Genomic DNA, 16,198 nt, shown 5'->3' with positions numbered 1-16,198 from the left:
TTCAAAAGCATGAATTTTTCAGCACTCAGCTTTCTTCACGGTCCAACTCTCACATCCATACATGACCACAGGAAAAATCATAGCCTTGACTAGACGGACCTTTGTTGGCAAAGTAATGTCTCTGCTTTTGAATATGCTATCAAGGTTGGTCATAACTTTCCTTCCAAGGAGTAAGTGTCTTTTAATTTCATGGCTGCAGTCACCATCTGCAGTGATTTTGGAGCCCCAAAAAATAAAGTCTGACACTGTTTCCACTGTTTCCCATCTATTTCCCATGAAGTGATGGAGAGTGTTTAAAAAACTAGGAATAAAACTACCATATGACCCAGCAATACCACTTCTAGGCATATACCTGAGGAAACCAAAATTCAAAAAGACATGTGTACCCCCAATGTTCACTGCAGCACTATTTACAATAGCAGGACACGGAAGCAACCCAGATGTCCATCAACAGATGAATGGATAAAGAAGCTGTGGTACGTAAATACAATGGAATAGTACTCAGCCATAAAAAGGAACACATCTGAGTCCATTCTAATCAGGTGGATGGACCTAGAGCCTATTACACAGAGTGAAGTAAGTCAGAAAGAGAAAAACAAATATCGTATATTAATGCATATATATGGAATCTAGAAAGATGGTACCAGTGAACCTATTGGCAGGGCAGCAATAGAGATGTAGACATGGATAACAGACTTATGGACATGAGTGGCAGGGAGGAAGAAGAGTATGAGACAAATGCAGACAATAGCATGGAACCATATACACTATCATATAAAATAGACAGCCAATGGAAATTTGCTGTATGACTCAGGGAACTCAAACCAGGGCTCTGTAACAACCTAGAGGGGTAGGGGAGGTGGGAGCGAGGGTCAAGAGGGAGGAGACATATGTACATCTATGGCTAATTTATGTTGATGTATGGCAGAAACCAAAGCAATATTATAAAGCAATTATCCTTCAATAAAAAATAAATACAATTTTTAAAAAAGAATATAAAAAAACATGATAATTTTTTTAAAATTCAGATATATCAAAACAAAAACCACTGAATTGTACACTGTAAATGGGTGACCTGCATTGCATAGTATTTGAATTGTATCTTAATAAAGTGTTACTACAAAAACAAATGATCTGAACAGAAATTTCTCCAAAGCAGAAAAAATGCTCAATATCATTATTTTTTTTTAATTGGAGGATAATTGCTTTACGATGTTGTATTGGTTTCTGCCATACAATAACATCATTACTCTTAAGGTAAATGAAAATTAAAACCACAAAGGGTTTTGTGGTTCATACTCACTGGGATGGGTATAATTTTTAAAATGGAGAATAATAAACACTGGCGAGGATACTGAGAAACAGAAATGATCATACACTGCGGATGGGACTGGAAAATGCCACAGCTGCCTTGGAAGATAGTTTGGCAGGTCTTCAGTAAGCTAAAAATAGTTACCACATGATTGAGCAACAACCCTCCTGGGCACATATTAAAGAAAACTAAAAGCAAGTCTACAAATTTTTTGTATGTAAATGTTCAAGAACCACCTTATTCAAAATAGCCACAAAGTAGAAATAACAAGGGCTTCCCAGGTGGCTCAGTGGTAAAGAATCTGCCTGCCAGTGCAGGAGAGGCAGGTTCAATCCCTGGGTCAGGAAGATCCCCTGGAGGAGAGCATGGCAACCCACTCCAGTATTCTTGCCTGGAAATCCCATGCACAGAGGAGCCCAGCAAGGTACAGTCCATGGGGTTGCAAAAAGACTTGGACATGACTTAGTGATTAAACAACAAACAACGGAAATATCCATCGACACATGGATAAACAAAATATGGCATATCTACACAATCGACTATTATTCAGCTATGAAGTACCAAAACATGCTACAAGGGTACACCTTGAAAACATTATGCTAAATGAAAAAAGTCAGACATATTTGTACATATTTGTACAACTCAAGTTACATGAACCATCCAAAGCAGGAAAACCGAGTACAGGCAGAAAGCAGATGGGTGGTAGCCAGGTGCTGGACGAGGAAGTAGAGTGACTCATACGGGGAGAATGCTTCTTTTAGGTATGATGACAGTATTATGGAATTAATAGTGGTAAGGGTTGCACAACTCTGTCAAAGTACTAAAAACACTAAATTGCACACCTATAAAGTATAAATGCACGGGAACAATAACTTTATAAAAAAGATAAAAGAAAAATGATCTAAATCTACTATAGCAAAATAGGAAAATGTGACAAAGCCTGACAGCTGGTGCACAAATATGTATTATGCAATCTCTAAAGCTTTCTGTATGCCTGAAATATTACCTTTTAGAAAAGGGGTACAGCAATTTTTAAAAAGTCTAGTATGGCAAGGAGAAGAAAAAGAGTAACTGGAAAGGAAAAGACCCAGAAACAGATCCAAGTATATATAAAAGTATATAAGAACATGAATATTCTTTAAAGCAGGGGTCCCCAACCTCTGGGATCTAATGCCTGATGATCTGAGGCAGAACTGATGTAATAATAATAGAAATAAAGTGAACAATAAATGTAATGTGCTTGAATCATCCCGAAACCATCCCCCCTACCCCTGATTCATGGAAAAATTGTCTTCCATGGAACCAGTCCCTGGAACCAAAAAGGTTGGGGATTTCTGCTTTAAAGGATCCATCTCAAATGCTGGAAGGAAAATAGATGATCAAAACACCAACAGCCATGAAGAAAAATAAGTCTGGAAGTTGGATATTCTAACATCTTTCTAGCTTTGGTGAAATTTCTGATAAACAACTGGGTAGTTACATCTTCATTATTCCCCTCTTTGCAAAAAGTTCATGATGAGTTTATGATGAGGTTCCTCTTAAAGGCTTCAGTAATAACAGTAGTATTAAAAATGTTGTGGGCAAGGGACTTCCCTGGTGGTCCAGTGGTAAAGAGTCCACCTTGCAAGGAAGGGGACTCAGGTTTGATCACTGGTTAGGGAACTAAGACCCCACATGCCACAGGGCAACTGAACCCATGTGCTGCAACTACTGAAGCCCACGGACCGCAACTAGTGAGTCCATGTGCTGCACTGAAAGACCCCACCTAACAAGACAAAGATCCCTCATGCTGCAACTAAGACCCGATGCAGCAAACTAAATAAATAAATAACTTTTAAATGATGTGGGAAAATTGATTCATTAGAATTAATTAAAAGGTTAAGCTGGAATCCCAGTTGTACCCTGATCACCAGTGAGTAAGTTTGCTGAGTACTAACTGTAAAGTCCTCTATACAAAGCATGCACTTAAGTGTTATGTTGATAACAGCACCTGGAACTGAACAGCATTAATCAGAATATTCACTCAACAATGTTTAGCACTAACTAAGCACACAACACTGGATACACGGAGATGAACGAAACAAACTGGCATAGAGCAGGGGGCAGAAATTTAGTAAGATAAATAAATGGTGTAATAGTCAACAAGAAAAGACAGGCAGAAAGAACTCAGAGGGGGCTGTAAAGACACCTGCATGCATCACATGAGAGCCTGCAGAAACTAAGTTTATAGAAACAACCCACTGTGTTGACAGGATGGTACCAAGACAACCGCCACACCTGAGAGATATTGCACATACTCCTCACCAGGTACCTTACAACATTAAAAGTATCTTCAAAGGTTTCAATCAGCTGAAGAAGAAAGAGAATGAAAAAAGACTAATTAGGAGTATCTTCAAATGATCTACAAGTAGGGCTTAAGAAGCTATGTATTAATGGATAGAAGAGTGAGTCAAACTATCTTTCAAATAGATATTCTGAAACCATGTAGTCACAGACTTGAAAAGAGGGAAAAAAAAAGTACCCCCCAAAGAAAGGTAAGAGGAAAAGAGTATCAGTATCCATCTCCCCAACACTCTACCTGTCTGTGGAAGCATCCTGAACACTGGCATTTTTATGACTTAATACGCGATCTTCTCTTGTAACCTAAGAAAAGGAAATCACAAAAATTAAATCTCTATCGATGATACTAAAGTAAGAAGAAATTTATATTCCTTTGTAGTAAAAATAGAAATACCAGTTTGCTTCTGTTCTAGAAAGGGGTAATCACACCTCATCCATGGAAATATCAGTTAACTGCACCCAGTGCAGTCCTATTCACACCTGAACTCATACACCAAGTGCCCATTTCAATACATAGCTATGCAAATCCATACACTTTACTAGACAGCTCTCCGTGATTTAAGACACCACCTGTATGTTGGTCAATATACACAGAATCCAAAAAGATTCAATGCCAGAATTTTTCAAATTTATCAAAAGAAGAAATAGATGTTAAGCTATGTATCTGGCTTTTTATTTTTCCCTGAATATTTCAGAAGAGAATTCTAAAAAAATCTTCCTGAAGAAGTCAGTTTTTCCCTTAATTTTATTGAGGTATCATTTACATATAGCAAAATGCCACACATTTTAAATGATGATGAATTCTGAAAAATATACAGGGGTACCTAATCAACACTACAATCAACATACATAACATGTCTCCTGCCCCTAAATGTTCCCTTGAGGTTTCCAATGCAATCCCATCAAAAACCCATACACGTAGCCAGCCGTGATCTGTACTGGTTTCTTTTGGCCTGCAGGCTTTTGTTGCTGCGTGCAGGGTTTCTCTAGCTGCTGACCATGGGCTACTCTTCGCTGCACTGCATGGACTTCTCATTGTGGTGGCTTCTCTTGTGGAGCACAGGCTCTAGGTATGTGGGCTTCATTAGCTGCAGCACTATAGCTTCATATAGATGGGTTTGTAACACCTGTCTTCTGTGCTGCCCTCTTTAGAGAGGCATGATGTTTTTGAGGTTCACCCCTGGTGTTGCATGCATCAACACATTCCTTTTTATGTACTGAGTAGCTTTCCACTTTACAGATATAGCCCGTTTATCTGTTTCCTTGCTGATGGACATCTGGATCGCTTCTAGTTTTTACCTGTTACAAACAAAGATGCCAGAAGCATTCATGTACCAATATCTGTATGAACCTATGTTTTCAGTTCTCTTGGATAAATACCTAGGAGTGGGACTGCTGGGTCATACGAAAAGCATATGCTTAATATATTACCAAATTCTCTTCTAAAGTACCTGTAATATTTTATGTTCTTAGCAGCCATGTGCATTGCAGGCAGTCCATTATTGCCCACACAGGGACGGTCAGTTGTTAACTTTAGCTATGAAGTATGAGGCTAGCTGTACATTATTTGCATAGGCACCCTTTATTAAGCTGAAGTTCCACTCTATTCCTATTTTGTTGTGAACATTTATCATGATCAGGTCTTAAATTCTGTGGAATGTCTTTTCCATATAAATGGAGACAATTTTCCTTAATTTTTAATATGTTGAACTATACTGGTTTTTGAATGATAAACCACCTTTTCCCCCAAGATAAAGTCTTGGCCATGGTTACTACCCTGCTTATTAATTGTTGAGTAAGATCTGCTTCTATTTTGTTTAGGACTTTCGGTCTGTAGCAGCTTTTTTCTGTACAATCTCTCTCTGGCTTTGTTATCGGGGTAAAACCAGACTTGTAAGTGAGCTGGGACATGCTCCCTGCTCTTCTATTTCCTGCAAGAGCTTATGAAGAATTGTTATTATTTCTTCCTTAAGTGTTCAGTAATCTTGACAGTGAAGGCCCTGGTAGGATGATTTTAAACTATAAAATAAAATCGCTTTCATTTAGAGCTATTGAAGTTATTTCTCTCTCGTTTGAGTCAAGATAGACTCAGAAATACAACTGAAACATCAGGTGACGACAGCTGCCACCACCTCTGCTGCCACAAGAGGCAGTGTCAGCATCGGGATCAACATTTGCTAAACACTCACTATGTGCCTGCCAGGAGTCACTCCATGGCCTTCGTATTTATTATTTTATTTCATCCTTACAATCCACCTTAGGGTATGTATTACCATTACCCCCTTTTAAACATAATTTAACTGAGGCTCAGAGAAATAAACCAATGTGCCAAGTCACAAAGCTAGTAGGTGGTAGATAAGAAACAGGATTCAAACTCCAGCTGTCTAATTCCAGAGCCTGTACTGACCTATTTCATAATTATTTTTATATGTAAACATTATGTTTTATGTTTACATCTGGGTGAAAGGTACAGAAAGCACACAAGCAACATTCCTCAAGTTCTTCCAGTTCTCTTCAAGGCCTGTGCCTGGGACAGGATGGGTGAAGAGCCTCTTCTCAACAAGGTACTGGGAAATCCTTGTTGACAACAGGATGCAGTAAGACAGGCTTCTGCGCTATTTCAGCACAGAGGGTAAATCTGACAGGTGGGCGGGCCAAGGAAAAGCCAATTTTGAGAGCATGGATGCCATTAACTTCTTGGGGGCTGGTCTCTACACACTGCGTCCTTCACAAGATGTCACAACCCACTCTTCGTCTTGCAACCATCACTCAGTTGCTAATAACACGACTAATAACTTTGCTGAATGAGCTATTTAGCTAATAATTTTGCTGAATTGGGATAGATGGGTGGGAGGAAAAGTGAACTGATAAAGACCTAAAATCACTCTAGGGTTTCCAGCTATAAAAGTGACGAAAGATTAGGGACTCACTTCTATAGGAATTTGACTTTTAAAAAACTTTATTCTTCTTACTTCATGACTGCCCCATCTTAATCTACTCTGACTAGAATTTAGAGATGGAAAGGCATTTGCTACCTTGAGTATGTTTCCTGGTTTTACCCTCTCTGGCCTGCTCACTCATGTCCACCATCTGTGTGTGTTCTTTGTTCCACAGGGTCTCCTTCCACTTCAGTGGGACCCTAGTGAAGGCAGCTTACCTTCTGCACTGCTTCTACTTGAGCCTTCAAAATATTACTCTTCAAGTCAGGAGGAACTCTCCTGGTATTCAGCCCTGGGCTGTCGATGGCATTATTCAGACATTTCTCGGTTAACTTCACCACTTCCTCCTGGATATTAAAAACACACTGTAAGCAACTCTGAGAGGATTCAACTAAATGGAAACAGAAAAGGACTGATGAAAGTTCCTATTCAGACAACCAGGGAGTCATGTGTTTCAGGCAGCCATCTTATTCCAGGAGGAGTCACCTCTTACTTGAGGTTTTGAACTAAGATCAGTAATCACAAATAAGGTAGGGATCCCTGAAAATCATCCAGCCAACTTTTGTCTTTAAGTTGTCTTTAAGCCAACTGAATAACTAACAATACCACCCTGGAAAAATGCCTGAATTAAACCACACATGAAGAATGTGTGCCATCTGCTGTAATTAATTTCAACTGGATTTTAGGTCAGGCCCTACACAGGCTGATCCCTAGTGCTGTTACTGAGTAGATGACTGTGCTTGAGACTTAAGTTATTTGGCCACAAAGAGGCCACTCTCAGGTAAAAACTTACTAAAATGATAAAATAAAGCACAAGTCCACTGAATGAAGATCATAATTAAAACAACATAAATTACTATGAAAAGAAATGGGAGAAAATAATAATTTTAATTATCTACACTACAGCCGATATTTTACCTAATTAAAAATAAATGACAATCAATAATAAAAATCACCATCACCATCATCCTTACTATGTGCTGTGCTAAGTCGCTTCAGTCACATCCAATTCCTTGAGATCCTGTGAGGAGGATCCTCCAGAGCCTGCCAGGCTCCTCTCTCCGTGGGATTTCCCAGGTAAGAATACCGGAGTGGGTTGTCATTTCCTCTTGCAAGGGATCTTCCCAACCCAGGGACTGAACCTGTGTCTCCTGCATCTCCTGCACTGGCAGGCAGGTTCTTTACCACTAGTCACACCTGAGAAGCCCTGTCCTTACTATGGTTACCATTTAACACTGGTCTAAATAACAAACTCATTCTAAACATTTCTTAGCCTCAGATATAGCTTTTGTTCTGTAAAACTGGCCATCTGCCAACATACAGGATTATATATTGCACCACTTGTTCAGATTTGAAAAAATTTAACTATGTGCTTATTCTAATCTGGTTTTTCTTAGTGTGGTCTCCACATACCTGCCTCTGGGTGGGATCCCCAAATCTGAATGTTTAACAAGCTTTCCCATGTGACTCTGATATATATAAAAGTTTGAGAATCACTAGTTTGTACTAGACTGTATCTTCCAAGTCTACAGAATGGTTCCCAGTAATTGAAAGAAGACCCTATATCCTTTTTCAGTCATGACTAGTTCACACCATATGACCCAGCAACACCACTTCTGGGTACACATCCAAAGGAAATAAATTCATGATCCCAAATAGGTATTTGCACCCCCATGTTCACTGCAGCATTATGCACAGCAGCCAAGACATGGAAACAACCTAAATGTCCATCAACAGATGAAAGGATACAGAAGATGTAAAATGCACAGACACACACACATAAATATACATACACAATGAAATATTGTTCCACCTTTAAAAAGAAGGAAATCCTGCCATTTTCAACAACACAGACAAAGCTAGAAGGAATTATGCTAAGTGAACTAAGTCAGATAGAGAAAACAAATACTTCATGGTATTACTTAAATGTGGACTCTTAAAAAAAATCCAACTCAGAGAGTAGAATGGTTGCCAGAGACTAGTGGGTGGAGAAATAGGGGGAGGCTGGTAAAAGTTATCTGATCCTGAGGACCCAATGTATAGGATGGTGACTAAAGTTAATTACACTGTTTTTTGTACTTGAAATGTGCTGAGAGTAGATCTCAAGCGTTCTCACAAAAAAACAAACAAAAAGAAAACTAACTAAAGTGAGGTGCTGCTGCTGCTGCTAAGTCGCTTCAGTCGTGTCCGACTCTGTGCGACCCCACAGATGGCAGCCCACCAGGCTCCCCCGTCCCTGGGATTCTCCAGGCAAGAACACTGGAGTGGGTTGCCATTTCCTTCTCCAATGCATGAAAGTGAAAAGTGAAAGTGAAGTCGCTCAGTTGTGTCCGAAAGTGAGGTGAGGATGTGTTAACTATCAATCTGACTGTAGGAATCATTTCACAATGTATACTTCTATCAATTTATTAAATGGCACATTTTAAATGTATTTAAATTTTGTCAATTATACCTCAATAAGGGGCCAGGAATGTTAGGTCCACACATTAAAGTTTATTGGAAGTGGTCAAACAGGAGACGGCAAGAGTGAACACTGACATTTTAGGAATCAGTGAACTAAAATGGACCTGAATGGGTGAATTTAATTCAGATGACCACTACTTGCCTACTACTGTGGGCAAGAATCCCTTAGAAGAAATGGAGTAGCCTTTATAGTCAACAAGAGTCCAAAATGCAGTACTTGGGTGCAATTTCAAAAATGACAGAATGATCTGTATTCATTTCCAAGGCAAACCATTCAGTATCACAGTAATCCAAGTCTATGCCCCAACCACAAATGCCAAAAAAGCTGAAGTTGATAGGTTCTATGTAGACCTAGAAGACCTTCTAGAACTAACACCAAAAAAAGATGTCCTTTTCATCACAGGGGAATGAAATGCAAAAGTAGGAAGTCAAGAGATACCTGGACTAACAGGCAAGTTTGGCTGTGGAGTACAAAATGAAGCAGGGCAAAGGCTAACAGAGTTTTGCCAAGAGAATGCACTGGTCATAGCAAATGCCCTCTTCTAACAACACAAAAGATGACTTTACAAATGGATATCACCAGATAGTCAATACCAAAATCAGATTGATTATATTCTTTGCAGCCATAGATGGAGAAGCTCTATACAGGCAGCAAAAAATAAGACCAGGAGCCGACTGTGGCTCAGATCATGAACTCCTTATTGCAAAATTCAGACTTATTGAAGAAAGTAGGGAAAACCACTAAACCTAAATCAAATCTCTTATGATGATACAGTGGAAGTGACAAATAGATGCAAGGGACTGTATCTGACAGAGTGCTTGAAGAACTATGGATGGAGGTTTGTTACATGGTACAGGAGGTGGTGATCAAAACCATCCCCAAGAAAAAGAAATGCAAAAAGGCAAAATAATTGTCTGAGGAGACCTAAAAATAGCTGAGAAAAGAAGAGAAGCAAAAGGCAAAGGAGAAAAGGAAATATATATCTATCTGAATGTAGAATTCCAAAGAATAGCAAGGAGAGCTAAGAAAGCCTTCCTCAATGATCAATGGAAAGAAATACGAAAACAATACAATGGGAAAGACTAGAGATATCTTCAAGAAAATTAGAGACAGCAAGGGAACATTTCATGCAAAGATGGGCACAGAAAGACAGAAACACTATGGACATAACAGAAGCAGAAGATATTAAGAAAAGGTGACAAGAATACACAGAACTATACAAAAAAGATCTTAATGATCCAGATAACCATGATGGTGTGATCACTCACCTAGAGCCAGACATCCTGGAGTGCAAAGTCAAGTGGACCTTAGGAAGCATCACTAAAAACAAAGCTAGTGGAGGTGACGGAATTCCAGCTGATCTATTTCAAATCCTAAAAGATGATGCTATGAAAGTGTTGCACTCAACATGCCAGCAAATTTGAAAAACTCAGCAGTGGTCACAGGACTGGAAAAGGTCAGGTTTCATTCCAATCCCAAAGAAAGGCAATGCCAAAGAATGTTCACCCTATTGCACAACTGCACTCATTTCACATGCTAGCAAAGTAACGCTGAAAATTTTCCAAGTTAAGTTTCAATAGTATGTGAACCAAGAACTTTCAGATTTCAAGCTGGATTTAGGAAAGGAAGAGGAACCAGAGATCAAATTGCCAACATCCGTTGGATCACAGAAATAGCAATAGAATTCCAGAAAAAAATCTGGAACATGAAACATTCTGCTTCACTGACTATGCTAAAGCCTTTGACTGTGTAGATCACAACAAACAGTGGAAAACTGTTAAGGAGATGGGAATACAAGACCACTTAACCTGCCTCCTGAGAAATTTGTATGCAGGTCAAGAAGCAACAGTTAGAACCAGACATGAAACAACAGACTGTTTCCAAATCGGGCAACAAGTACAAGAAGGCTGTATACTGTCACCCTGCTTATTTAACTTAACACGCAGAGTATATCCTGTGAAATGCTGGGCTGTATGACTCACAAGCTGGAATCAAGACTGCTGGGAGAAATATTAATAACCTTAGATATGCAGATGACACCACCCTTATGGCAGACAGCGAAGAGGAACTAAAGGGCCTCTTGATGCAAGTCGAAGAGGAGAGTGAAAAAGCTGGCTTAAAATTCAACATTCAGAAAACTAAGATCATGGCATCAGGTCCCATCACTTCTTGGCAAATAGATGGTGAAACAATGGAAACAGTGAAAGACTATTTTCTTATGCTCCAAAATCCTTGCAGACGGTGACTGCAGTCATGAAACTAAAAGACGCATGTTCCTTGGAAGAAAAGCTATGACCAACATAGATAGCATATTAAAACAGAGACATTACTGTACCAACAAAGTTCCGTATACTCAAACTATGGTTTTTCTAGTAGTCATGTATGGATGTGAGAGTTGGACCATAAAGAAAGCTGAGCGCTGAAGAATTGATGCTTTGAACTTTGGTATTGGAGAAGACTCTTGAGAGTCCCTTGGATTGCAAGGAGATATAACCAGTCAATCCTAAAGGAAATCAGTCCTGAATATTCATTGGAAGGACTGATGCTGAAGCTGAAGCTCCAATACTTTGGTCACCTGATGAGAAGAACTGACTCATTAGAAAAGACCCTGATGCTGAGAAAGACTGATGGCAGGAGAAGAAGGGATGACAGGATGAGACGGTTGGATGGCATCACCTACGCAATGGACAGGAGTTTGAGCAAGCTCTGGGAGTTGGTGGTGGACAGGGAAGACTGGTGTGCTACAGTCCATGGGGTCGCAAACAATTGGACATGACTGATGAAAGCAGGAAAAATAGCATAGCGTAGCTAGTTCAATCACTCAGTTGTGTCTGACTCTTTGTGACCCTATGGACTGTATACTGCCAGGATCCTCTGTCCAAGAGGATTCCTCCCTTCCTCCTCCAAGGGATCTTCCCATCCCAAATATCAAACCCAGGTCTCCCACATTCTAGGAGGATTCTTTACTGTCTGAGCCACCAGGGAAGCCCACAGAGGACAAAAGATGAGATGGTTGGATGGCATCACCAACTCAATGGACATGAGTCTGAGCAAGCTCTGGGAGATGGTGAAGGACAGGAAAGCCTGGCATGCTGTAGTCCATGGGGTTGCAGAGTTGGATATGACTGAGCGACTGAACAATAAGAATGGCTAGTTCAAATGCATTGAAATTTTCTTTTCAGAGAGAATTTCATTGCAGATTTTGTATTATTTGCTCAACATTTATATTTGCATGTCACAGCATCTCAAAGCAACCTGCCACAGACCTAGGCAGATATTTCTCTTCCTGCCTATATTAAAAATCAAGGATTCAATGCACACATCACAAAAGTACCTGTGACTGTTACCATCTTTCTGAAGGCAATTTTGCAAAAGTACCAAAGGCTTTAAAATTATTTCTGAAATTTAACTTAACACTTCTGTCATGCCGAGTGGTTTTTGAAGGATCTTAGCTCCCGGATCAGGGATTGAACATGGGCACTCAGCAGTGAAAGAACTGAATACTAACCACTGGACCACCAGGGAATTCCTGAACCTAACACTTCTACTTCCTAGGAAAATAATCAAAGATAATGCAGGATATTTATTTATAAGACTGTTTATCACAACACTGATTATGACAGTGAAAATTAGTGAAATGTCTAATAGGAGACTGAGTAAACACAACGTTGACCTATGCATGCCATTTAACTATTAATGATAATGTGTTATTGAAATAAAGAGATTACAATTGATTAGCTACAGAACAATATTATTGCATTTTTAATTAAAAATATTTATCACATATCAATGGCTGGAAGTACGTATCTTTAAAATGTTAACTGTAGTTATCTCTTAGGACTGGGATAATGGAAGTTTTATAATTTCTTGCTTTTTAAAATCTACATTTTGTGGGGAATTCCCTGGCAGTCCAGTGGTTAGCACTCAGCACTTTCAGCCAGGGCTCAGATTCAATCTTTGACTGGGGAACTAAGATCCTGAAAGTTGCATGGCATGACCAAAAAAAACCCAGAAATAAACATAAATAAAATCTGTATTTTGTACAATTACCTTCCATATATATAAAAGAAAGATTACTGAAATACAAGTTCAGTGTAATAGCTATAAAATATTTTCATATAGTTTTATTATAGGATGCAAATTCAACAATATCCAGTTACTATGCTGTTGATATATCTGCCTTGGATGGCCAAAATGTGCAAACAGAAGACCAAAATAATTTAAAAGACACCCTGATTCCTAAACATCCCAAGTTAGACCTGTTCTAACAAGAACAGATGCTCAAACTCTCCTGCAGAGCAGTCCTCACTGTCAGAATCAGCTTAGTTAGGAGTTAATGTCAGGTTAAAGTGGATCCAAAGTCTACTTCAGTTTGTTAACGAGCCAGGGCTCATGTGCCTGCAGCGCAGAAAGCCAAACTGATAGCAGGAGTTTGTAGAAAACTAGGGGTTTATTTGCAGGGCACCAAGAAAGGAGAACACGCAATTCACGTACAAGAGACCAGAACTCCCTAATGGCTTTCTGGCAAAGGTCTTTAAAGATGGTGTGAGGGGACAGGGTCCAGGAAGTGTGATCAGCCTGTGGACGTTCTTCTGATTGGTTGTGCTTAGTTGCTTAGTCATGTCCAACTGTTTGCAACCCTACGGATGATAGCCCACCAGTCTCCTCTGTCTGTGGGATTCTCCAGGCAAGAATACTGGCATGGGTTGCCATGCTCTCCTCCAGGGGATTTTCCCAACCCAGGGATCAAACCCAGGTGTCCCACATTGCAGGCGGATTCTTTACCGTCTGAGCCAATGGGGAAGCCCTCTGATTGGTTGGTGATGAGGTAATAGGGTGATGTCTTGAGAACCTCAATCTCCTGGCTCCAGCCAGTCTGGGGACTACCTGCCTGTGGTCATCATGTAGTCATCATCCCCCCCCTGGGTGGGGCGGTCTTAGTTTTTGCAGAACAACTCAAAGACAGGCACAGACAGTTATCCACATCCCTTCAGAACAAACCAGAGTCCTGTGACACTCTTGTCCTAAACATTAACTGCTAGACTCTGCTCTTTGGAACATGGGGAAGGCCCAGGAGATTACCGCCTTTTTCCTACAAACAGGAAACAGGGATGTGGAGACGCTTTTTGTACATGGGATGGTTCCACAAGTCCTGTTTGGGGTCCAATTCTCCCTTTTATTTGATGCTTCTCAATTCTGAGGGGAAAAGGGGTAAGATTAGGAAGGGAATCAATTTTTAGATAGATTAATCACAAACTCAGCAGGGGAAGTCAGTTTTAGGAGGACTTGGTTTCAAGTTCTGAACCAGAATGCCATTAGATCCAGACTCAAAACCACTCTTGAAACAATCTTGGCTAGAAAACATAGGTAGGCCATTTATACAGTCAAACACATAAGGTAAAGAATTGGTGTAAGCAGTAAAACTCAAAAGAACAACGGTACTTTTTTTAAAACACAGAGAGATCTTATTTCTGAGAGCTCCTTCTTTAAATGCCTCAGAAAAATTGAAATTATTAAATTTTAAAAAATTATATAAGCCTTTTAAGTAAAGTGAAGTTCTTTTTAGCTCTAACTTTGGGAAGATGCAAACAGTTATTTTAAGGTTGGTATGGTTTACTCTTTTTGAGAATTTAATAAAATTTGGACCCACTTTCTTAAAAAATATGTAACTGAATTAAAGCAAGAATAGGAGCTTCCTTGGTGGTCCAGGGATTAAGAATCCACCTTGTCCAATACAGAAGATGTGGGTTCGATCCCTGGTCAGGGAACTAGATTCCACATGCCACAGAGCAACTAAGCCCATGCACCACAACTACTGAACACGAGCACTTTAGAGCTTGTGCTCTGAAACCAGAAAGAAGCCCCTCACTCACTGCAACTAAGACCCAGTGCAGCCAAAATAAATAAAAGAAAAAAGAATATGTGTTCAGTGGCATAGAGTTTAAGACACAACTTATAATTATTCTTGGGTAGATCTGAGATCTGCAAGAATCCTGCTTTAGAAGAATAAATACAATTTACCTTGAATTTTTACTAAATATACACAAAGGTTTTAACCACTTTATAAACTGTTTCTTCCCCTTAAACTGCTGAATGTATTTACATGAATCCAGAAGAGTCCCTGAGATCATGACAAAGGGGATGTGAATTTTTAGGGCTGGCCTACTACATAAACTAATAAACTCTAAGATACCAGCAGTTAAATAGCCTGATATCCAGACTTAAAAATTATTTTTTAAAACACCTGCACCAATATTAGTATAATATTAGAAACTATTGTTTCAGGCTTTCCAGTTGGCACTAGTGGTAAAGAACCTGCCTGCCAATGCAGGGGACACAAGAGATGTGGGTTCAATCCCTGGGTCAATAAGATCCCCTGGAGGAGGGCATGGCAACCCACTCCAGTATTCTCATCTGGAGAATGCCATGGACAGAGAAGCCTGGTGGGCTACAGTCTTTAGGGTCCCAAAGAGTCGGACACAACCAAAGAGACTTCAGTTCAGTTCAGTTCAGTCGCTCATTCGTGTCCAACTCTTTGCAACCCCATAAATCGAAGCACGCCAGGCCTCCCTGTCCATCATCAACCCCGGAGTTCACTCAGACTCACATCCATAGAGTCAGTGATGCCATCCAGCCATCTCATCCTCTGTTGTCCCCTTCTCCTCCCGCCCCCAATTCCTCCCAGCATGAGTCTTTTCCAATGAGTCAACTCTTTGCATGAGGTGGCCAAAGTACTGGAGTTTCAGCTTTAGCATCATTCCTTCCAAAGAAATCCCAGGGCTGATCTCCTTCAGAATGGACTGGTTGGATCTCCTTGCAGTCCAAGGGACTCTCAAGAGTCTTCTCCAACACCACAGTTCAAAAGCATCAATTCTTCGGCGCTCAGCCTTCATCACAGTCCAACTCTCACATCCATACATGACCACAGGAAAAACCATAGCCTTGACAAGATGGACCTTTGTTGGCAAAGTAATGTCTCTGCTTTTGAATATGCTATCTAGGTTGGTCATAACTTTCCTTCCAAGGAGTAAGCGTCTTTTAATTTCATGGCTGCAGTCACCATCTGCATAGATTTTGGAGCCCCCAAAAATAAAGTCTGACACTGTTTCCACTGTTTCCCCATCTATTTCCCATGAAGTGATT

General features: G+C 40.0%; 1 protein-coding gene across 3 annotated transcripts in view; it reads right to left on the bottom strand.

Annotated features, from left to right (window-relative positions):
- Positions 1–16,198, bottom strand: part of EPB41L5 (erythrocyte membrane protein band 4.1 like 5) — a 164,441-nt gene that overhangs the window by 19,486 nt on the left and 128,757 nt on the right. For all 3 annotated transcript variants that reach the window (XM_010860803.1, XM_010860804.1, XM_010860805.1), the window contains 2 exons: positions 6,810–6,938; positions 3,891–3,955 (listed from right to left, as the gene is read on the bottom strand). In XM_010860803.1, the coding sequence (XP_010859105.1) occupies positions 3,891–3,955; positions 6,810–6,938 (194 nt within the window). The remainder of the gene's footprint in view (positions 1–3,890; positions 3,956–6,809; positions 6,939–16,198) is intronic.

The sequence above is a fragment of the Bison bison genome, unplaced genomic scaffold (assembly GCF_000754665.1).
Source record: "Bison bison bison isolate TAMUID 2011002044 unplaced genomic scaffold, Bison_UMD1.0 scf7180017864471, whole genome shotgun sequence".
Lineage (NCBI taxonomy): Eukaryota > Metazoa > Chordata > Mammalia > Artiodactyla > Bovidae > Bison > Bison bison.
Note: the sequence above shows the minus strand (reverse complement) of the source record. Positions and strands in the feature narration are given on the sequence as shown.